We start from the raw sequence: 24543 nt of genomic DNA, 5'->3' as shown, positions 1-24543 counted from the left end.
AAACTAATTGCTTGTTTTGTGGTGCTAATTCAACCAAAGGCAGAATATCAACTTTTCTGTTTGTTTTTACATTAAAAACATTTTTTTAAAAAGAAATATTTTCACTTGTCTCTGTTCCACTGAGGAAACACTCCAAATCTGTTATATCTGAAACATGGACGTGAACGTTGAGTAAGGATGTTTGTTTTCATACTGTATGTTTTCTGTCCCACTAGTGTCAGCTTTTACAGCCACAAGCATACCATAAGTACGTATCTACAAAAATATTGGTCTTCCTGCTTCAGCTTAAGCCCTTAATTTCTATTTAATTTAATTACAATTCACAATTATAAACTACAAACTTTTGTGGCAACAGTCTAATGAAGACCTACTGTTTTCAGTGTGACAGTGCCCTTGGAATAACTTCCAATTCTGGGCCAGGCCTTGTTGTCAGACATTACCAATGTATTTGCACCCATGCTCAAAGTCTTGTGAAAAACCTTTTCTGTAGAGTGCAGGCTGTTCTCGCAGAGTATTGATGGCAATAGCTTTTAGCAAAACGACCACATGAGTCCAATTGCGGAGTCCATATCCTTTCAACACCTGTTGTATTTTTCTCCTTAGGGTTGATTGTAGTACTTTGTCTTCTTAAATGCTGGACTCATAAATTTACAGTGTCCCAGAAGGACTGAAAAGTCTTCTATAGTTTGGATTGAGGAGAAGTTTGTAAAACAAAAGCATTGCTTCATCTGTATCAATTGTATTTTTATGGGCCTTATGTGGGACCATAAACTGCCCTTGTCCTAATTGAAAAGTCTGCCCGTGAACTCAAATCATGTTCTGTTACTTTAGAAAGTCTGATAACGGTGTATTGGCTACATGGAGCTTTCACTATTTTTTTTTTGTCTTGTTAAATGCTTTTCATTCTTTCCTCTGCTTCCTGATGTCAGACTCTGCTTTCCTGTCCTTAGCAGACCTGTCCTGTGCTCCGCGGAGCTCTGCCTGCTGGGCCTGATATTTGTCGCAGAATGCATTTGCTCACGTATCCATTTCAAGTAAATTAGTGAGGCAGGTCTGGCCCTGGATGATCGGAAATCCTTCAGCAGCTCATGTCCCTTGCTGGGGAACAGTGGAAGGTCAAGTCATCCACCCCAGGCAATCGAGCAGCTGCCCTGTTGCTTGATAGTAGAACTACTTCTAGAGAGAGAGAGAGATGGAAAGAGCCAGCTCCGGGCAGTCAGAGATCCACTCTCTTTTGCCTTGCACCTCCCCTGTGATCTCTCTTGCTGCAAACAAAGCAGGTCATTATGTTCAGCTTTACTGGGCAATGATTCAGCAATTAACCATTACAGCAAACATAATTTCACACGATTTTTCTCCAGCAGTCTGTAGCGCCTAGCTAAACGTATGGTAATAAATAACTCCTACACAAAAGCTTGAAATCAAAAGAAGACTTTTAGTTTCACATTAACATGTTATGTTGGCTTGACCCAAAGGCCATTTATTGCTGTCTAAGAGTGATAACGCACAGTAGAAAATACTGACATAAAAAATGTATAAGCATTAAATTAAACATGTGGGATGAAAAGCTTGGCTGAAGTTGTTATTTAGTTCAACTACAGTTGGAGCCAATGGGATTGGTGCTTCTGTTTTTTTCCCCTTTTTGCCTCTCATTTGTTTCTCAATGGCCTCAACATTCTTTGAAATGGATGCTTTACTAACACATTTCATGTAGACCTTCGGTGTTTTACTTTCTGGCCTAAGTCTTTAAAAGACTGCTGTTACAGCAGACCTGTGGCTGACTGTTCTCTCTTGCTTTCTAGCAGTGTTTTACATTTATATTCCCCAAACTTTATAAACTTGAGAAAATAAAGTTACATTAAACTAAATATATTCATACATTGTTAAAGAAACCAATTTGAGACAATCTGAGATTTGTAAAATCCTGCAGTGTTCGACTAGAAGCAGGAATGGGATGAGGGGTAGGGCTGCCACGATTAGTCGACTAGTCACGATTACGTCGACTATCAAAATCGTTGATGACTAGTTTAATAGTTGATGCGTCGTTTGAAGCTTTGTAAGATCCTGAAAGACGCAGGAATAAGCAGTAGGAGTGTAATAATAGACTCAAACAGAAGATGGCAGCAGTGCACGTACAAGGATGCCAGCTGCCGTGAAACCCCAAAGAAGAAGAAGCAGTCTCCAGTATCGTAGCTGTGTACTTCAGGGGCCGCATCCTTCGGAGGCCGCATTTGTAAGCCGATTACGTTACAGCGACATAACATATTTCCAGGCGAGAATGTTGCTGTGTAAACTTCAAATATCTGCTCAGTTTATCAAGACATCACATATTTGCATAAGTGCTCCGACTTTTTCGAAGACATCTGTTACCCACCAGCTCGATAGCTGACCAGCGTTCAAGGCTCACTAGAGCTGGAGATAACGCAGAAATCCCCGGCACATTATTTTCAGATCCCCGCGGTCTTTTGCTACTCATCTTAAACATGATATATAAGTCACTTAGATAACTTACAAATGTTATTGTTTGGCTTTTTTCGGTGTTTTATTTGTTCCTGAGTAAATCAGTTTTGCTGAGATTAAAGTTATAGTTTTCACACAGCTGAATAAACATCAAACAGAAAACTGATTAAACAGAAGTGTGAGATGGCAGAGAATTTACTCCAGCGTCCTGTTATATTTTAGATAGCAAAGAGCAGACGGCTGAGTTTATTAAACTCCACCGAGACAATCTGCTTAATAAACTATCATCTTGTCTTCATTTTTGGTTAGCACATACCTTAAACACTTCAAGTTGTAAGCTAATGATAGTTATATAAGAGCAGATGCATGCTGGTGCAATAAGCTGTGTTTTACGTCCAATGCACACATGATCTGATTAGTCAACTAATCACAAAAATAATCAGTGACTAGTCGACTATCAAAATAATCATTTGTGGCAGCCCTAATGACGGGTAGACTGTGATCAAAGTGGGACGAACAATGAACAGCATTTAAATGATGGTTATCTGCTACCACAGGGTCCAAAGAGTGCTAAGGAAATATCCCCCACACAGTTTTACCACCAGAACCATCACCCTGAACCTTTGATACAAGGCTGGTTGCTATCAGGTATTTACATCAAATTCAGATCATATCATTCAAATGTGACAGCAAAAATCAACTCATCCAACCAGCCAACATTTTCTGATCTTCTGCAGCGCAATTTTGCTGAACCTCTGTCAAATGTAGAGTGGTACCTGGTGTGGTCTTCTGCTGCTGTAGCCCATCTGCCTCAAGGTTTGATATGTTGTGCACTCAGAAATGCTCTTCTGCTTATCTTGGTTGTAATGAGTGGTTATTTGAAATGCAGTTCCCATGAACTAGTCTGGCCATTCTTCCTTCACCTCTAGCATTAACTCACTGGATGTTTTCTGTTTTTTTGATAATTGTCTGTAAATCCTAGAGATAGTTGTGCATGAAAATCCCAGTAGACCAATTTCTGACATACACAGACCAGCCCATCTGGCAAACCACATTCGAAGTGTTAGTAATAGTACCTTTTTATCTCTTAATTTTACCCAAATTTAGTGAGTTATTATTTATTTGTAATTTCTAGTCTTATATCTCTTGGATATATATTTTTTTATATTCTTATAAATGCACCATGGGCGGCTTGGGGTGAAACGGCATTTCGGTATGCTGTATCCTGTGTATATTGTTGTACTGACAATAAAGACCTTGCATCTTTAATCTTGAATCTTGCATCTTGAAGCCACTTTAATGACCTTTCATCTCCATTCTGATGTTTGGTTCAAACTTGAGCAGCTCAGCCTAATCATGTCTACATGCCTCAAAGCATTGAGTTGCTGCATTATTGTGCAGTTGTACAACTGAACCTAACAAAGTGGCCATCAGAATGATAGGGCTTCCTCAGCTAGCTAGCTAAATAGAAAACTAAACAGTTAATTAGGCGAAAAAAAAGAGTGTATAGCAAGCTAAATACACAAATTATCGTCTAGCTGGATTTTTGGGGTTATTTTCTTTTCACTTTGTCTTCCCCTCCTCTTACATTACCAAATGTGCAAGCAAAATTGTAAGTTGTTGTAAAGTTAGAAAAAGACAAAAAACCAAGCAGAAACATTTCAGAGGTTTTAAATGAATGCCACTTTTATGTAAATGTAAACTCGTCTATCTCTCTCTATTTTTTTCTTGTTTTTTTCTTTTTTCAATTTCATAACCCTGAAATTAGTTCCCATTAATTCTGTGTGCAGTCTGTATCCATTGGTCTTCACCGGTATTCTGTTCAGGGTCAACATCTACAGCAGAGTACTCTATTGGAAAAAGTCATTTTGAATATGCCTGCACGTACAAACTCTGTACTTTATAATCAACTCTATTCAGGCAAAATCCTTGTTATTAAAATCCCGTCATTACTGATATGCAGGGGGTTTTGACATTGAATCAGAAAAGCTTGATAAAAAGGGTGATTTTGATAACGAATCTCCGCCGTCGAGGTTATTTGGTTTGTCTTTGTCGGAACCCGCCCTCCTCACCCAGTTGCTTATCTTCTGTCTTAGGAGACGAGAAGTTTTAATGAGTTATTTTATTGCCTGCTTCGAGGAAGTATCCCCCTGCTAGCAATCTCACCTTTAATATTTCAAATCATCCTCAGCTCACCCTCACACAAAATAATACTCTGTGGGTATAAGCAGCTTATCGGGACTACCTTTACTTCTATAATTACCTCTTAAATCAGCTGTGATCTAGGCTGATCTGTCCCATCTTCAAAACTTCAGGCGAAATGGCTGACTTTTAAATTTAATGGTATAGATCTGTTTTGACTCTTGCTTCTGGGATGCAGACAGAAATGTGTTTGCTCACTTTACTTTTTCCATTCTCTTATGTTTTCTTTTTTTCTTTTTTTTTTCTTTTTTGAGGCTGGCTGTTGTTGCTGCTCGGAGGGATTTGTCAAGTAGAGTATGATTGCCAACACCTATAAAAGAAGATCCAGTTCCAGCATTACCCTCCCTGGGCATCAGCGAGCCCACCTCCGGGTCTTAAACTTTCATTGTTGTTCACTTTTTATTTGTCTCTTTACAGCACTGGCGCACACTATACATATGTCAAACACCTCTTCAGTGTGTGGCGTATGTTCATAAACTCTCTGTATTTAAATTTCCCCTGTGGCACAAGTGCGCTACCTGTCAAAAACCCCTTTTTTAGCATAACCATCTATTCTTCTCCTGGCTGGGTAAGAGAGCACCCCACCAAGCTCCATTTCTATGTCAGCGCCACCATGCACCACTGGTCCTATTAGAAACCCAAGGGCATGGCTAACAGAGCACAGAGGCACGGGCAGTGACAAATTCACAACAAAGCTTTTCTGTGAGGAATGAAACAAGCATGGAGGTTGAAGGAATGAGGGGCGAGTGAGGGAGAAAAAAAGAGAGACCTGGTGTGATGAAAGGACATGTGGCCCACTGTGACAAATGTTCTCCCAACTTGTGATTTATCATGGTCTAGAGACTAAGAGAGCAACGCAGGCAGCAGCTACAGCTCAACCACTGCAGTTACAAATAACTTCTCTGTATTTTTTTTTCTGCTTTTGCTTGCTCTTTTTGCTAATTTATTTATTTATCTGAGTATATAAAATGGTTTTATCATCACATTTTAACACGGGTCACTCTTTTTCTTAAAGCCTCGAGCTATTTTGTGGGAAACTTTATATTATCGTAATGCCCTGTGGGACAAAGGCATTGTTTACATTATTTTGGAGTCACAGCTCTATTTCTCATTCAGGCAGAAACTGCTGAAGCACACAGTTCGCTAGCTTATTGTTTATTGAATAAGCTTTAATAGAGCACACTGACATAGCACTTCAGAAGTTTGCATAGAATTAAGAGGCGGGCTGCATATGCGTGTGTGAGAAAGGCTTTTTTTCAGAAAAATGTGCCACTTTGTCCAGTTTTTTTCAAGCCTTTATGGCCCAAAACTGAAGCAGTTATGAGCATATTTGTGTTTCTTAAGAATGGTTAAACCAAAAAGGTGTTGCATTTCCTTTAATTATTAGTGTTTTTCAGAGTAGATCTGTTACTATTATTTAGAAGGGAAAGGAGTGGTAATTGAAAAATGTGAAGAGAAAAATCAATTTGGTATAACAGAAACATTATTTCTTTTGGGGTTTTTTTTTTTTTTTACCTTTTTGTGATTTCTTGTTAGAGTCTGAATCCAAATGTTGGAAACGTTTACAGTAAATATCAGACCCTATTGGGCTTCAGTTTGGTTTGTGGTGTCACTGAGGGTGGTTTTTTTTTTTGTTTTTTTTTATAAAATTCTCAGAAATATTATTTCATTTAGAGGAAAAGAAGATCCAGCTTTAATGGGAATAATGTTTTTTGTAGCACAAATGAATTAAAAGGCACTGTAATTATTATATGCCTACACATGAGTCAGAATGACTCGCTCTTTCAAGAGAATTATGTCCTTTTTTATGACTCTAGCTTTTGCTTTCTTCTTCGTGTTCAGTTAGTTTATCATGGAGAACACCATGTTCCATCTGAGGAAAATTACAGGGTGTACTGAGGTCACTGCTGATTACTCCAATTTCTCTGCTACTCTCTACACACTTTGCACAAAAGCTAGTCCATCTAAAAACAATGTCAGTTTGATAGCAAAACTGCATTTATTCTGTGAGTTATTGTACTGAAGAAAAACCAAAGATCCACTCGTGTTTGACTTGAATATCTAATTTATGCTTGTTTGCATTCCGCAAAATACAATCAAATATTTTTTCAGGATGACAACCAACCCATGCGTACAGCCAAGTTATAAGTCATTTAATCAGTCGGAGATTACATGGAGACACAAAAGATAATGAGACAGCCTAAATCCACAGAAGACCCCGAATGAGTTCTTCGCAACGCTTGGAACAGCATTCCTGCCAATAATCTTGAAAACTGTACACAGTCATGAATTCTAATTAGTAAGACTTAAATAAGACTTTAAAAAAAAAGTGTGTGCAGAAAATAACTGAATTTTATTCTAAAAAGTGCTCAAGGTAGTACACGATAGAGCCCAACGCATGTTGGATTTTTCAGTTTGATACTGATATTTAGTGAAATGAAATTCCAACATATATCAGCCGATACTTTTGTGTCTTTCAGATGCATGTATTATAAACCGATTTACCTAACGTGTTTATTGGAGTTATTTATCCACTCATTTATGTTCTATCTATCTCTGCTCGGCTCAGCTGGTTGTTGCGTTTGTGGACAAACTGCAACATTAACGATTACAATGTGGTTTAATTCGTTTGTGCTGTTTCATCTTTACTTTTAATTTTCATTCATTGGTCTTTTTTTCCTGATACCTGTACAGCAAATAGCTAATCAGTCAGGCTGTAGTAAGCTTACAATTAAGATAAGGTGCTCATATCCTGCTTCATACAACTAAATAACTTCAAGTGAAATATAATCTGTGTGTATTCTAAGTGGCACATTTATCTACTTTTATTATTTACTTTGTTCTCTTTGTTTTGTTTAAATGTTTTTATAAAAGCGTTGCCGATTAGAATGTTGCCTGTGTCGAGGGTAAGTGTAATAAGTTAAAGCTTGAAAGCTTTTCAGTCAATAATTTGTGTTCTTCCTGTTTAATTTAGTTCTTTGTTAATTGATTGTTTTCATGTGTATTTTTGGTTGTTTTTGCCAAAAAGAAAACAATTTAATAAGAAGAATAAAAAAACCTACATCTTCATTCTGCAACAAATGACATTTCTTTTTCTTTATTTCTTAAAACTGTGATTCACACCAACAATACTTTGCTCACAAGCAATGATGTCTGCACAAGCTGCCATTGGCACATTTAATAAATCTCAAAATTCAGTTAAATTTTATTCAATTTCAATTTTATTTATATAGCGCAAAATCAACAACAACTGGCTCAAGGCACTCAAGAAAACAGAGAAAACCCGAACAATCATATGACTCCCTTTGAGCAAGCACTTTGGTGACAGTGGGAAGGAAAAACTCCCTTTTAACAGAAAGAAACCTCCAGCAGAACCAGGCTCAGGGAGGGGCGGCCGTATGCTTCGACCAGTTGGGGTGAGGGGAAAGTGTTATACTTTCACGCATGCTAAAACAAAAAGCAGAAATCAGATTGCGTTGCTTAAAACAATTTTTAAAGTGCATATGAAGAAAAGCTAATACACCGTTACAGGCACACAAAATATATGTTAGATTTCTATTTTAAGTTACTTGACAACTGATAAATAGGAGTGTCCCCACTTTACTTCAAAAACTTTTACACAATTTTATTTTCTTTACTCCCTTCTTTGCTTTTGAAAACTGTCAGCTGGTAGTCCATGAAACAGTTCAGTGCTGCAATTGCAAATAATGAGGTGTAATTTTAAAGAAACTGCCATGCAAGAATGAATCCTTTCCAGTCAAATCAATTTATAATAATGATAGGACACTGATGACATTTGATGCTTGTTCGAGATCATTTCCTCAAAGGCTGGAGCTGTAACTTCTCTGGAGAAAAAAAAAGCAGGAGAAAGCTATTGTGCTGGTATTTTTCTCTCCAGGTTCCCACTTCCTGGAGAAAGGAGTCCTGGATGTGGCTGTGAAATGCGCTGTCGGAGCTGTCCATTAAGTGGTGCTGAAATCTATTTCAGCACATCGAGGCTTTTGATGGCGTCTGGATCAGTACTGGGAGCTGTCCTTTTGCCTGGTGCTGAAGTGTGTTATAGTGTGGTGGCTTTTTTTTAACAGAGCTCTAAATGTGTTAGCAGGTGCTGGTAGTGTGTTGTTACTCTGCGTGTAGCAGAAAGTGTTGGTTCTTGAAAAAATGAAACGATGTGCTGCTGAAGAAGCACTTGCTATCACCTGAAAGAGCAAGTGAAAAAGTGCTAATAACAGCTGCTTTGAGAGTGTATGTATGAATGTATGTCTGTATGTATGGATGTTAGAAAGTTATTCAGAGTCAGATCAGTTTTCCAATCATGCAAAACACAAGGCACTGATTTAAAGCAATCCTGAGGGAGCCTATTGTAATGCATTAGAAAACCGCTGCTTTCATGACAGTGTAAGCTTTCAAAAACAAGATGATGTCCATGCTGCACCTGTTAGACTATGCTATTAGCATATATTAGCTCTGTGCAGAAAAGACAGGACAGTGAAGTAGAGTAACTTTAACAAGGACATAGAAACGCAATTGCATGGCCAAGGATGAAACTAATGAAAGCCCTCTTTATTATTACAGAAAGTGCAGACACAGAAAAGTATTTTCCTGAACCTCCGACCTTTGGCCTGACCTGGAAATGAAGCGCATAATAGTTTGGCAGGTTTGGTTATGGCAATAAAAAAATGTTAATTGTGCTGTCTCTGGAGTGATTTTCAGAAACTGTGTGCTAAGGTTAGATGCAGGTTAACAAGTGGCACAGCTTCTAGCACTTGTGATCCATTCTCAAGGTGGTTTAGCCAGTAGACCTGGCATCATTTAAAGGTTTCATGTGGCTCCAAAAGGGAAGTAAGGATCGGATGAAACATGTTCAAACTTACTCACTTGAAATAATTGCTTTAAATAAAGTTGCTGGTTGACAGGGGTTTTTTAAAAATGTCTAGCTAAAGTCTAATCTGCTTATTTTATTTTATCCACAGCAGCAGCAGACTAATCAAAGACAGCAGAAACCTCTGTGTTCAGCAGTGTTTCAAGTGATTTTCTCATATGTTCTTTCTTGGTTCTGGACCTCATCTCTGCCTCAAGCAATCCAGCCACTTCTTCACTTTAGCTGCATATTTACATCTGCAGTTTCTCAGTGTGGTTGTACAGGAAATTTATACAGGAAATGGTCCATTGCTGTCAAAAGGATGAAGTTGTTTTAAATATCTTTTTTACATTATAGGCTCTGATTATTCTGTAAGTTTCCACATCTCAGTACTACAATGTTTCAGAGGCAACTATTAATAGCAGACCTGTAGTAGATTTACTGCTTCAGGAGCCTTGAGGTAGATATACTTATTGCCCAAAGTGATGATATAAGCAGCTCATCTGAAGTAGATGAGCTGGAATCAGGCAGTGAATATCATAAATGATCCTGCTCTGTAATTTTAGTTGCTGATATAGCTTGGTCTGTCACCTGAGGGGTTAAAAAAACTGTGATGATGAAAAGTGAAGATGATGCCGCATGAAGACCCTCATGGTTTCTTGCCTTATTTTAGCAGCAGACAGAATGTACTGTATACAGCAAGTATGCTGATAAGAAAAAGGCTAGAAAAACTCATTCACAACTACAGACGTGCTCATCAGCCCGATGCTGGAAACAGAGGCATGGTTGTGGAATCTGGCTCTGTTGACATTTCACGCCTGAGTGCTGTGAAGGCTGATGAGTCACACCTGGCATAACTGAATCCTGATGCAGGGCCTCTCCGTCAGGATGATGGGTCCGAGCTATATTTATGTAAGACCTCACATAGGCTCTTTACAGGGAGAGGGAGAAGGAGGGGGAAAGATGGAAAAGCAATTACTTATTTCCAGTATCCCAATGCTCGCTGTCATGTGTCAGCCAAATAGGAGTGGAAAAATTGAGGCACACACTCATATCATTCACCACCTGCAGGGAGGCTGAGTGTGAGTCCCAGATCTCTGGTCTCGCTCTTTGTCAGTGGCGGAGTAATCACTTTGCCACACTATCCTCGACCTCTTTCTGGACTGAAGCTGGTCTTATTTTGTGCGAAATACTATGCATGATTTTTGCAACATCCAAATTTACCTCCAAGAAAGAATACTGGAGTCTACAAGGAAACTGATAACTCCCTAATCAAAACAGGTCATGGTGCATTATGAAGCTGGAAAACTTTTGTTTTTCAACTTTTGTATTGTGCTGGTCTATTAGGAAATAAAATAACACTGACAGTTGGTTTTGGTTATATGCATTGACAGAATATGTTCTGGAAGACTGAAAAAGGCTATAACATTTTTTTTTTAGATTTGATTTCCTTCACAGATTGGTGTGTTGGGACACATTTTATGCATGTGGATTTTCGATGTGGGTACGCATAAAATTCGAAGCAATTGGGAACAAAATTTTCAGCATGAGAGTGTGGACACAGCACACCTGGTTTAATTAATCACATGGTTATTTTGCTACATTCAAGACAGTCTCAGTTTCAGTGTCTTTCATAAATGTTACCTGGACTTCTTTTATAAGCTCTTTAGTGTATTTTTAATACTATCATTTTATCAGCTAGGACAAGACTAATAAAAACATGTCAGCACTCCCTCAGAAATTACATTCTTACCATTGGGATGCAAATGAAAGGAAATGAATGAACATTATATGAGTCTTTGGATTTCAGTTCAGGGACTTTTAATACAATTGAGCTTGGTTCAGTTGAATCACTGCACAGGCACTCAGTGAGATTTATGTGGGATTTAGCAGGTGGGGAAATCCTTAGATTCAGTGTAGCAGGGGCAAGCGACTAACCTGTTTTCTTTGTGGCCAAACCTGTGCGATCAGCTGACCTCTGCTGCTCTGAGCATTATTTTTTGTGACAAGTGAAGCTAAAGAGCATCAACAAAATCAAATGGCTCACTGCCATCTTTGACCTAACCTAACAGTGAGGATTGAAGGTAGATACTATGCCATAGCAGTAAACTATCATAACAGAGGGCCTGCTCTTCTTTACCCTGGTGGGTTATTCACACACAGCCTTGGAATAACACACAAAAACCCCCCAATGAATTTATTGTTAAATTCACATTGTGAATTAAGCAGGAAAGTTCAACAATACATAATCTAGCCTGCCGGGAATTCTAAAATGAATGGCATTATATAAACTTTTAATTTCTTCCAGTTTCTCAAATTCATTTCCTAAGCATCACGCTTCATGTACTGCCACCTCTTTCCATGTGAATGCTCTCATTGATATTAGTGTAGTTTTCATATATGTGCTGACTGCAAAAATCCAAATTCTGTACCAGAACCTTGCAAGGCAGATGGCAAAGGTTCATGTTGAGAACCATTTCAAGCAACACAGTTCATCTTCCTCTACTTCTGTAGATGCGGAGGGTAGTCTGAGTATCATGATAACAGGCTTTTCCACGTGTGCACACGTGAAAGAGTGGCAGGAATGACAAAGAGTGGAGGGAAGGTTGTAGACTGTGGGATGCCACTTTATTAGCTTTATTATGAACAAAACTAACAGATTTATTCCTTGTTTCAGGATCGTTCCAGTCCATTATGTGTATGGGTAATTGAAAAAGTTCCAGTTGCCTATATAATGATGTGTCCTACATGATCACAGCCTAACGAGACACCTATTCTCATGTTTTTTGGGCATGTTCTGGGTAGAACCAGGACAACACAGTCTCAGGGCAGATCATCAAATAGTCATAATTTTCAATTTATTGGTGTTTTTGGACCCCAATTTGCAAAGTTTCACACAATTTACCACGAAGTGAGTGTTTTACACCCTCAAAGGGCAAGAAAGTCCACATTTGGAGGATGGACAGCGCTGGTGGTGAAGTGAAACATTTCACCGTAAATGTGGCGCACTTTTTCACTTCAGTTATACTATTTTTTAAAAGTTATTGATGTCTAATTTTAGAAACTACTTGTTTGGTTTAGAGACTAAAAACTATTGAATTAGATTTAGAAAAATGTCATGATTAGTATATTTGTTTATATTTAAATACATTAGTATTTAAAAAAATAAAAGTCTTATCATTTCATAACTTTATGCTAGATTGAGAAAAATTCAATATATATATTAGCTGAAACCATTTAAGTACTATGCTATTTCTTTCTGAGCAGCCAAATAATATGTGAGAGAAGATATAAGCTGGCCACACACTTGTGAACTCATAAGGTCATGCGATCATTTAATAGGAGAGTGATCATGAACGCAGAAGGTTAAAGTGAGAGTAAAAGTAACACACGACCTCTCTCACCTCTCATTTTATCCTCCTGAGCTGAACCAGCTAACACTCTAATCATTAGTGCGCCATGGGGTTATATTGCTGACATGGACAGGGCAGAGGAAGGATCATTATAGACCCATATGTTTCTTCACAATAATGGTGTATGTGATCATTTTTTGGCTATAGGGACTCTGCCTCGTTCTTTCAACTGTCTCTGCTTGGATGTTATTTCAGCCTTTCAAGCCTTTTCTTAGCACACATTGAGCTATTTTCTTTCAACAAAAGACGTAATCGGAAACAAAGCAGATTTCCATGAAATGTGCATGATGCCTCTCATGCCCACTGGTGTTACCAGGGATTTAATGCTTTAATTCTCCAAATATCTCCATTTTTAAAAAGCTGTACAGCCAAAGTACTCAAGAAAAACAGAACAAGATAAATAAAAACTGTTTGCTTTGGACAGAGTTTGCCTTGGTCTCTGTTTCTGAAATTAATCTGAAAAAAGAAAGCCAGCTAATATTGAATTCAATTTGTGCAACAATTTTTGGAGGCATTCTTAAAAAATTACAATCGATTGTTCTTGCCCTTGCAGACTGTTCTGAAAAAATGCACATACAATTACAGAATGACGGACTGGAAGTTTGCAGGGTAAACTGGAAAAGCTTCTCTAATAATAGCAATTATTATCTATATAATCATTCCGTAGCCATTTTTTCTCTAATATTACAAAGTTAGTGTCAGGGTGAAAATAATGCATCAGTGTATAGTATTTAAAGGTTGTGGCAAGTATGTATTACTCTGAGGTTTTAATTAGGCAAAGCACTTTCACTTCATCAGGTTGGCTGCTGGCTTTCCATTGGCAGTGAAATGATGAGGCAGAAGTGAGCGGATGGCTCCATTTGTTTAGACAGGTTGGCACTGCCAGTCAGTTAATTCCTAACTTTTCAGGAATGTGTATTTAAACAGAGCCACCCACCCCCCCAGGAGCATTCATCACCGCCGTCTGGTGTCCATTTGTCAACATCGGAGACATGAGGTTTGTACGCTCGCTCCTTAACACAGCCACAGCGAGGTAGTGATTGTGTTCTTGGCCGCGGCGGTACAACGACACAGCATCCGTCATCGGCCAATGGGGCTTTGGCCAAAAGTGGCCATCATTAGTCTGGAGCTGATTGATTGGCTGTTGAGAAGTTGTTTTGGTTTCATACATCATCCTGTTGATGGTAAGCACAGGCTGAGTTGCCGGGGAAGGCTTCTAATGTGGTTTGAAGCCACAAGTGGATGAAGCTGTGAACACCGGGTGGCTTTCATTCTTGTTCATGTGTCAGAATTCTGCACACAACCATTAAGTTTTTGTAGCCAACAAATTTGAAATGTTTCAAAAGTTTGAAAAATGCTGCCAGCTATGAGAGAGTACATAATGTAGTGCAAATTTTCAGCACTGTACATCTCTCTTCATGGCCTACTGTACACAGCCAGAAGAAAGTTGGCCTCTTTTTTTTTTGTTTGGTCTACCACTCTAATCCAGACTGAAGTGTAGTTTTTAACTTAGTTACTTTAGTTTTTAATAAGTTTTATTTACCCTAAATGATGTTGTGGAATTGCATATAAATGGCATGCTACTTCTGGCAGATTTTGTATGTTTGCGTAACGTATATTCAGTTTTCCTCATGTCACTATGTGGTGTTACATGACACAGGAAGTGCTTAACAGTTAAAATAAAAGACTAGGATGTCATTATTTCAACTGAAGTGCTGGAAAACATGCATTATAAAAACACACAAAATGACTTACTGGCATGCTATTCACTGACTATTTCACACACACACACTTATGTGTCCTCAGGGGGAATTTGAAAATGCACGACCCTGTGTAAAATATTAATAAAACAGAATTCAGAAAATTGTTCTGAAACATTATATTAAATTAAAACTCAGAAGTTTGACTGGTTTTTTTTTTTTTATTAGAAGCTTTTTAAATGTCATTCCAGCAACACATTTAATAAATGATAGGACAGCAACAAAAGACTGGGAAAGACAGCATGGGCTAATAGTGCAATAGTTTTAGAATAATGTTTCTCAGTATAAGATTGCAAAGAATTTGTGGATTTTATCATGCAGTACGAGGATTATTAAAAGATTCTGAGAATCTAAAAAAGGGATCCAAGGGACCTGGCTTAAAACTAATATTAAATCGCTGAAATAAAAACAGATCCATTGCTCTGGGTGTTTGACTTATTGTGACACAAAAGATATGACAAAAGAGGCACCAAACTGTTGAGCAGCTAAAATCCTATATGAAGCAAGAATAGCTTGTTGGCTTTGCAAAGCACAGCAATTGATCTCCTCTGTTAACAAACACTTTGAGATTGCTTTTTAAAGAAAAGGTGATGCAACAGAGTGGGAAACATCACCCTCACATCACCCTTCAGAAACTGCGGATCTACCGGAATTTTCTCACAAAACCATCTCTAGGGTTTACAGAGATCTCTCGGTAAAAGTGCCTTATTGATGCCAGAGGTCATCGGAAAATGACCAGACTGCTTTGAGCAAAAATTCATTGCAACCAAAGTATGCAGAAAGGCATCTCTGAACACACGAAACCTTGGAGCAAATGGGTTATAGCAGTAGAAGAACACACTGATTATCACTCTTGTCAGTTAAGAACAGGAAACTGAGACATTTTGTGCAGGTTTACAAAAAAATTGGACAATAGAAGATTGGGAAAAGATTACCTGGTATCACGAGTCATCATTTTAGCTGCTACATTTGGATGGTAGGTTGTAAATTTGTCATAAAGAACATCCTGCCTTGTATCAATGGGTCAGGCTGGTGGTGGTGTAAAGGTGTGGGGGATATTTATTTTTTGGCTCATGACCATTATTTAAACATGACACATGCCTTCCTGCGTATTGTTGCTCGTCATGTAGCCATCTTCTGATGTTGGATGACGTCCCATATCGCAAAGCTCAAATCATCTCTAAACTGGTTTCTTGAACATGGCAGTGAGTTCATTGTACACACACACACAGACAGTATGGACCAAAATCTCTGACGAATGTTTCCAGCACCTTGTTGAGGGTCATAGCTTTATATTGAGGACTATGATGTTTTTGATGAGACCAAAATTGAGCTGTTTAGCATCTGTCCATTTGCTATTTTTGTAGAGAAAAGAATCCTCAATATGAAGCACATTAAGGACATGGAGTTGCTTAACCAGTCTCTGAACTATCCGAGGACTAACCCATCACAGGTGGTAAGCCTAGCCCTATATTTTAGAGAAAGTCCAAACTGACTTTTGGGGGGAAATTGTGTTCACAAACCAAAAATCATATTCAGATTGGGTTAGAGTTAGGGTTTTCACCAGTGATGACTTAGACCTCAGAGTGTTAATCACGCCGGTAGCTTTGGACACTTTGCAAAAAGCAAGAAATGTCTAACAGCTGTGCTTGCTACCAATGGTTACTCCACCAGGTAGTAAATAACGTGTTCCAAGGGAATAAAATATTTCATCAACTCTCGAAACAAACCTACCATTGACATATAGACCTCACATTTTTTGTGATTGAATCGAATTATGAATTCAACACCAGGTGAAATACTTCCTATATTATTCCCTCTCTTTTACATCGGTTCACAGAGAGAAACCCATTTCTTTGGGGAATGCTCAAGTTGTTATTTGTCAATGTAAAGATAACATAAGTCAGCATGACTGAAAATAGAAAACAGCAATTTTGCAGAAAACAATGCAATGATATCACATGCAGGGATATTTTAAAGGTTTTCTTTCTTCCTTTTTTTATTTTGAGGCTATCTCTTTTAGAACAACGGGGCTTTTTTCAGTGTCTTGTGCTCTGCTGGTCACAAAAAGCAACACTGCAGATTTTCATTTGGGATTTCAAAGGTAATTGACTTCACCCAGTTGCCACCTGATTTTAATTAACAGTGCAGCACACTCGGTTGCAAACCTGCAATATAAAGAGTCAAACTGGAGACTAAGGTATTAATTAACATTAAGTACATCTAGGAGCAAATCAAAGTAAGTCATTTCCTGACGGTGTTTAATAGAGATTGTACATGATTTCTTGGAGATGTAATTAACTGAGCAAGCCCATGAAAAAAGTCTTAGTTCTTATCATGAAATGCAGACAGCAAAATTGGTTCCTTTCTGTTTTACTGCAGTGTAAACTTTTTTCCTGCTCCTGCTTCAGTCTTAAAGATTCAGTTTAACTCTCAGACTGGCAGAACTGTTTTAAATGCAGTTTTTGCCCAAGCACTAACAAGTCCCACTTTATTGCAGGCTTCTCCATCCTCTGGGTCATAACTTTTTACAGCCACTCATGTCTTGAGCATAATTTCAAACATTCTCACTACTGAATGTGATTACTTTATTACTGCTGCTGCTCCCGAATAACATTTAATCATGTTACATTACATCCAGGCTACTTAGTGTTTCAGTGCCATTACTAATGCAACAGTGCAGAAAGGCATTGAATTTCCTTTTTTTCATAATTACAACAAGAAAGTTATGCAGTGCAAAAATTGTTGTATGAAAATGCTGCAGGCATACTGAAGAAAATCAAAGACTAATTTCCCATCGCAAAGTTTACCCGGCAGCTTTACCACAGCACTGCCTCTGAAAAATAAACGAATGTGGGAATGGACTTAATGAGATGGCGAGCTGGCTTTATTTTTGCAATTAAGAAATATAAATAAGGCGATGAGACTTTATGATAATGACTGTCCCTGTTTAAAATGGGAGCGTTTTACTGTCCTCGTGAATCTAAACGAATATTTTACGAACTTGTATTCCTCGCGAGTTCTGAATTAAAGTTTGAGCCCCGTGATTTCAACGTGCATCTTTAATTGCAATCCACTCAGTCTGCATCACTTGCAAGTCAAGCGTTTTGCGCGCACGCAGAGTCCCGCACGGAGCGTTTAAAGAAGAGATGCGTGACTCTCTCTCTCTCTCTCTCTCTCTGCTGTCTCCTCCTCCTCTCCTCTTTGGCTTCCACTGAAAATCTTTTTTTTTTCTTTTCTTTACCGTTTCCCTTCCCGAGCAGCGCGTCCTTATACCACTTGTTATCTCACACCTTGGTCGCTGCACACGAAGCTTTTGGGCGCCGTAAAAAGACCGTTTTCCCTTTTCTTCTTTTTTTTGACCTACTGGTTCTGCACCGGTGTGTGTGTGTGCGTCTCTCTGTGTGTGTCTTTCTGTATTTGCATTTTTCCCTTGCTCCTGCCGGGGAAACAACAGTTTCTCCCAGCTTTAGGGAATCATGACCACAGCAAAGGAAGGCAATGCACCGTCGAAAGCGGCTCAACAGCAAGATCAGGTATGAATGAGCTTTCCTGTCACCTCCTCGCATATTAATTACACCGTTAACCTGTGCTGCCCCTCCGCTTTGCTTGGCCAACACGGGGTTTATTTGCATGACACGCTGCAGCGACTTTACTCACAGACTGAAATGGTGTGCGGAGGGCAGAAACGTGTATAATTTGGTACTCTGAGCTCGTTTAAAGCGGTTGGACAGGGAGTCATTCGTGGAAGCCGGTGCTGTCAGATCATCACGGCCGGTAGATGTATTTTACAGCCTCCGTTGTAATCGTCTTTATTATTCAGCGGTAATTATTGTGTGACTTTACGCACGGGAGACAAGGAGCAGCTTGTGTTGTCCATTGCGTCCAGTGCGCTTCACCTTGCAGCAGCAGAGCACGCAAATGAGCCCAATTAACCCAACTTGAATCGCGTTGGAAGGCCTGCAAAAGTGCGACTAATGATTATATCACTTTTAAATCATCACGTCATCTTCACTCATCTTCTGACCTTTTTCCCCCAGACGTGCTCGTTTTTTGTGCTCTCTTCAGTCTGCAGGCTGAGAACACTGTTGCATTTTTTTGATGTGGTGGTGCAGGGTGGCTCTGCTCTGTTTTTATTCGCTACCTCCATCACTCAGTAATGATGGAGCATCTGCTGACCCGCCTCCACTGAGGTACCACAGCCGGCGGACACTTCAGGGAAAATCATTTTAAGCACGAATGTTTGCGTGTTGCGATAACAAAGAGCCCTTTTTATTGTGCCGTGTTAATGTCAAGGTTAACAAATAATGCGCCTCCACCTACAGCACAGAGCCCTTGAATTTGAATAGTGATGCAAATTAATTGCTTCTTACCTACAAACGTTTAACATTTTTGAAAGTTTTTGGAATTGTAGCAAAATAAAATTAAGAAACTCATAAATTCCGTGGTGCCATTACAAATATGCTCTGACAGATGTTAGTTTGGATATCTGGACATCCAGATCTTCTAATCCTGCTGTTCTGTGTTCATTTTGCTGCATACAGCCACATTCAAGACTGTTTTAGGTGAATCCCTATATATCACATCTCACCCCCTCCAGCCAGTCTGTCAACTTAAACTTTAACATTAGATGGCATCTGTCACTGTTGTCCTCCACCTGTGTGCCGCACCTGTCTAATAATGACAGAAAAGGTGAGAGGGACACTTGGTTTTATCCTGCCAAGCAGACAATCTCCCCCATGCTGTGATTTAGCAGCAGACTGTCGCTCACACCCTTGGAGGCAGTCAAAGGTCCCCAAGTAGCACCCTGCGCACTGTGCACGTGCATTACAGACTGTGCAGGCACAAACATCAACATCACCAAGGAGTAGATTAGACTGTCCTGAAATTAACTGTGCAAATCAATGGAAAATGCTTCTGGAGAAACCGTGAGGGTTTTTGTTTTCTCCTGTCTTGTGCCATGGCAATTTAAATATGTTAGGTTGTTCTGGAGTGTTGGTAAGACAAAAGAAGAAATGTAAAGACATCCCCTCAGGCTCTAATTAGATGTGTATTTTGAAAGGATGAAATAGAGCTGCAACACTTATTTTCATAATTATTTCCCCCCCCCCAACAAATCAATGAGTTGAGTTTCCAGAAAATGGCAAAAGCCCCGTCTCTCAAGTTTCAAGCTCCCAAGGTGACAACCTCAGAATATTAGTTTGGTCTGAACAACAACGCTGAATACAAAGCCGTTTCATTTTCAGCAGTACAACAAAGAGCTGAGAAACAGCTCATCATTCAAAAACTTGGAATGGATGTTTTTGCTTAATAAACGATTCAGTTGATACATCTTCTGGCTTATCAAATAATCAAGTTTTATTTTTTTTGTTTGTTTTTTATTTCCCAAATCAAGTGTTTTTTACTTATCAGCTGGCTCTTTCAGATAGATGGTCCTTCTGCTCACAAGATCAGCTGAGACCGGGGGTGGGGCAGCAGCATTCTAGTCCCACTGATCTTTGTGATAATTACCAAAAAGACCTGGTCATTCTCAAACATCAGCAGATGGCAGTTTGTGACTTTCCATGGACTTTCCTGAGACTTGAATAGGGTAATCAAACAATGGCCTCAAGCATATTATTTTTTAAACCTCCAGTCTAACAAAGATGTGTGTTTTTGCAAACACTTTACATCAGGAGACACGGCCACTGTGATTACATGTGCTCCTGCAGTGATCCGCTGATTGATGGTCTGCTAGCAGGGCTTGTGGTCCAGGGACAGAGGATGGAGATAGAGGTCAGCTCACTAGAGATAACAGCAGCAGCTCTTCAGTAATCACCTAGCTGCAGCAGCAGAGTCACATCGCTAACCCTCATTACTGAAACAAGGTAGAGGTTCTGAAGGTGTGAGAGGTCGAGATGAGGCAGGGGAGGCAATGCATTTGCAGAGGTGAGACACTGGATTAATTGAAAGCTGTTGTCAAAATACACATATCTTTGGTGTTTCATCGCTGTCTAGGTAATGAACCAGAGTGCTGTGATTCGGGAACCTGCAGATTTGATGCAAGGCAGTTTTTGAAATTAAAATCTGCTGCATGATATGGACAACAGGGGCAAGATAGTTGTGTTTAAAGGGAAGAACAAATCCTGCTGGCTTGGTAAACATGCCAGCGCTGTGAACGGTTGCATTATACAGATTTCAGTTGTTTTTCTCGCAGCCATTCGAAGCTCAATGCGGCTTTAAAGCAGAGATCACAGCACCCAGCTTTTAATGGGTGAGACTTCTGCAGATTCACCTCCACCCTTCATCCTAATAATCAGGCCTTTTTTTTCCCACACTCTTTGGAAACCATAGTAGGTAACACAGCCTAAAGAGAGAGACTTAGATGTGGTGAGAGACGAGCTGAAAAGCAAAGTCTTCCCTCTTAGGCCTGAATTTGTGCAGTCTCGTACTAGCAGAACAGAAAAGGGGTTTTTTTGGTGGTGGGGGAGTCAATGCCAAAAACTCAGATCATGCCATTGCGGCAGCTTGAGCAACAGCTGAGTGGAGCAGGCTGTGGGTGTTGAAGAGGATAGACATCTAAGGGCCAAAGAAAGAATCAAGCCATAGCATGGGTAGGATGCAAGGGCTATGATCTTACTCACTTTGCAGCTTTTTGTTCTCTCTCTCCCCCCCCCCCCCCCCCCCCTCCCCCCCCGAGGCTGCTTACTTAGTATAGTGATAGTATTCAGCGTCATGTCGATCTTAAGTGAGGTTTCTGAAGGGGTGCTGTTCTCAAATATTGATAAGCTGTTGTTCACTTGAAATGGAGCCTGTCTGCCACGAGCTGATAAATTCAAACATAAAACCTGAAGATGCTCACTTGAAAGTCAAACCGAAATATTGATGTGAAGAAGTCAGAAGGGAACACGCTCTTTTTACGATGGTGAAAGGTTCAAAAATTGTGAAATGGGTGATATTTCATTTTAGCATGCTTCCTGTTATATTGCAAAGATAAGCGTGGCTTTAATCAGCCCGTGCTTTTTGTTTCATTCACCTTGGTGTGGTGCCTCGGTAGCCTGCCGATGAAGAGCACGCATGACAAGTGTTTCAAACAGATGTTGATTAAAGTAGCAACTTACACACAAGACACAGTGGGGCTAGAGTGGGATCATCTGCACTGCACCTGTATTGACATTTGTGCTTTTGCATGAACTTTCCTGCAGAATGTGATTTCAACATTGTCAATGTAATGTGTATTATGTCGATTTTTCTACTTTCTAACAACTGTCACAGGTTAAGTATTCATTTGTCAGCGTGACTAAAATGTGCCAGATTAGCTTACAGTGAATGTAGACCCTGACACGTGTTTAAAACAGCACAATTACACGGCAAAATAAATTAATTTCAATGCGGTTATCAGTGGATTAGCTTGCTTGGGAGCTTGCAGTGAGGCTCAGTGTGGGGGATTGGATGGAGAATGCTAATGTAGCTTATTAGCTCCTTTTTGTTTTTCAGTCAAATTTTATGCAAGCTTCTATTATGGAGAAGAAAATACTTTTTAAAAAGTTTCCAGGTGGTTATGAGACTGAGCTAAATCTCAGTAGTATGTCTTTTCAAAAAAACTGTCTCAAAAAAACTGTAACCATTCTCCAAATCCATTATACCTTGATTTTTGGGCCACAGTTCAGTTCATTCGCCCAAGTTTTTATTTAGCAGGATTGTGGGGAAAAAAAAACTGTATCACGTGCATCATCACTTGAATGATGAGTGGATCGTGTGCTAAAAATAAACTCCATCATTCTGATGTGTTGCAGCTCACTCTTTAGCTGGAAGATTTTTAAACATTACAGTTTTCCACAGATGAGCACGCTTTTACCATCACTGGCAGCCCTACAGTGATCACTAGCTAAAGCAATGCAGGCACAACACTTTATGGCTTATTCACATTTTCAAAAGCTTTTATTACATTTCTCATGTATTTACACTGCTATTTCTGGCTTCTCGATTCATAAGGTTGCAATTTTCATCACATTTTTGATAGAAGGCACTGAGATAATAAATGCAATTTACTTACTTTTAATTACATTTTTTAACGACTTTCAGTAAGTATTATGGGCAACAAGTTAAGGGATCTGCCATGCTGTTTTAGGCAAAAAAGTAAAGAATTTCTAGAAGCAGGACTTTCAACCTTTGCAACAGCTGCTAATGTCTAGTAAATCATCAAGGGAGCGTATCCTGTTGTAAATCCTTAACCAGACAGTCAACGTGCATTAGCAGAATGCGTGTTTTTTGCGTAAAGTCATGTTCCCTGTCAGAAGCATTGTTTTTATTTCAGCTCAGATGCATTATCAATACTGTGTTTGTGAAAACTAAAAGGATAATTTGGACAGTTTATTTTTTTGGCTTAAACCAAGTGTAAACAGCCATTTTAGCCATTAGGCCCCATTCATTCTGGTTATTTGAAGACTATCTCACAAGTACCCCCTGGCAAGATATGAAGCTGCTATGCCCCAGCTGATTTGCAGCCAATGCCTGTACACTGGGATTAATAGGAAATTGAACGGACCTCTAGATTATTTCGGTAGCATCCTTCTGTTTCTCTGCCATGGGAGTCACCTAATCCTGCTGATATGTCTTTGTCATCTAATTACAACACAGAGGCAACCACAGAGAATGTGTTTTCCCACAAGTGGCTGAGCTAATCGGCTTGCTACAGAGAAAATAGAAGAGAAGATCAGTGGAACTATGTGACTAACTGGTGATATCTTAGCTACAGTCTTAGGTTATTTTCTGAAAGTAGTTACGAGGCTCATCCCATGTATGTTGGAGAGCGGACTGTGAGACTGGCAGACAGGTTGTTGTCAGTTTAATGTCTATTTCCATGTAACTCACACCCTCAACTATGGGCCAGGAGCTCTGGGTAGTGACAAAAAGATTGAGACTGTGGATATAAACATTGGAAATGATCTTCTTTCGAGGGGTAAGGTGAGGAGCTTGGTCATTCAGGAGGGGCTCAGAAGAGATGCGCCCCTCCACGTTGAAAGGGGCTAGTTGAGTTGGTTCAGGCATCTAACTAGGATGCCTTCTGGGCATCTCCTAGGTGAGGTATTTGTGCATGTCATATCAGGAAGAGGCCTTAGGGCAGACCCAGGACATGCTGGAGAGATTAGTCTCAGCTGGCTTTGGAGCGCTTCGGTGTCTGGTGCCTCAGTAGTTGGACAGATGGAGTTACTAAGCTTCAGGGAAAAGATCTGACCACCACCTTGCTTCCTCAGTGTGATACAGTGAGAAGTTCTGTATAGGAAAACTTTTATCCACCTTCTGGCAGGCTATTTAAACAGATATTTATGAGGTTCTTCTGAAGTCCTCACTCTACATTTTCTGTATGATGGACTTTCCAGCTTTGAGAGACTTTGCTTCCAACTAGCATACTAGAGTACATTTCCTTCAGGAAATGCACAGACTTCTTTTAAAACCACACAACTGCAAACTTGGCGTGGAACTTTGCTCACTTCCACATAGATTTCTCCTGTAGTGATAAACCAAATAGCAAACATGCTGTCAGAGCAGTCAGTTTTATCACATACTTTTTCCCCTTTTTCTTTCTTCTCACTTTGTTGAATCTTTTTAGGGTAGCCACTTTTTAATAAGACAGATAAGCAGAATAGCTGAAATAGATTCGGGAAAAGTAAGAGTGACAAGATTATTCAGTTTTGGAATGCTAATAGATGATAGGCCAGTTCCTCCTGTTTACTGACTGCCCTTGACTGATAAGAGGGAATGGAAGATGGATTTAGAAGAGAATTGGATGTCCCTAATGTTTGTGCCATAGTTCATCTAAAGGGCAATTATGAACAATTGAGCCGTAATGTTGGGGTCTGAAGTG

At 39.5% G+C, this 24543-nt stretch overlaps 1 protein-coding gene across 5 annotated transcripts in view; it reads left to right on the top strand.

Moving 5' to 3' along the window:
- The window catches only part of LOC134634211 (dipeptidyl aminopeptidase-like protein 6), a 240528-nt gene that overhangs the window by 108051 nt on the left and 107934 nt on the right, over positions 1-24543 (top strand). The window contains exon 1 of one of the 5 annotated variants that reach the window (XM_063483272.1): positions 17950-18232. The exons of the other annotated variants lie outside the window; for them this stretch is intronic. Within the exon in view, the coding sequence (XP_063339342.1) occupies positions 18176-18232 (57 nt within the window). The 5' untranslated portion in view covers positions 17950-18175. Of the gene's footprint in view, positions 1-17949; positions 18233-24543 lie in introns of those variants that run through there. 5 annotated transcript variants of the gene reach the window in all.

Source organism: Pelmatolapia mariae, linkage group LG9, assembly GCF_036321145.2.
Source record: "Pelmatolapia mariae isolate MD_Pm_ZW linkage group LG9, Pm_UMD_F_2, whole genome shotgun sequence".
In the NCBI taxonomy this organism is placed as follows: Eukaryota; Metazoa; Chordata; class Actinopteri; order Cichliformes; family Cichlidae; genus Pelmatolapia; species Pelmatolapia mariae.
Note: the sequence above shows the minus strand (reverse complement) of the source record. Positions and strands in the feature narration are given on the sequence as shown.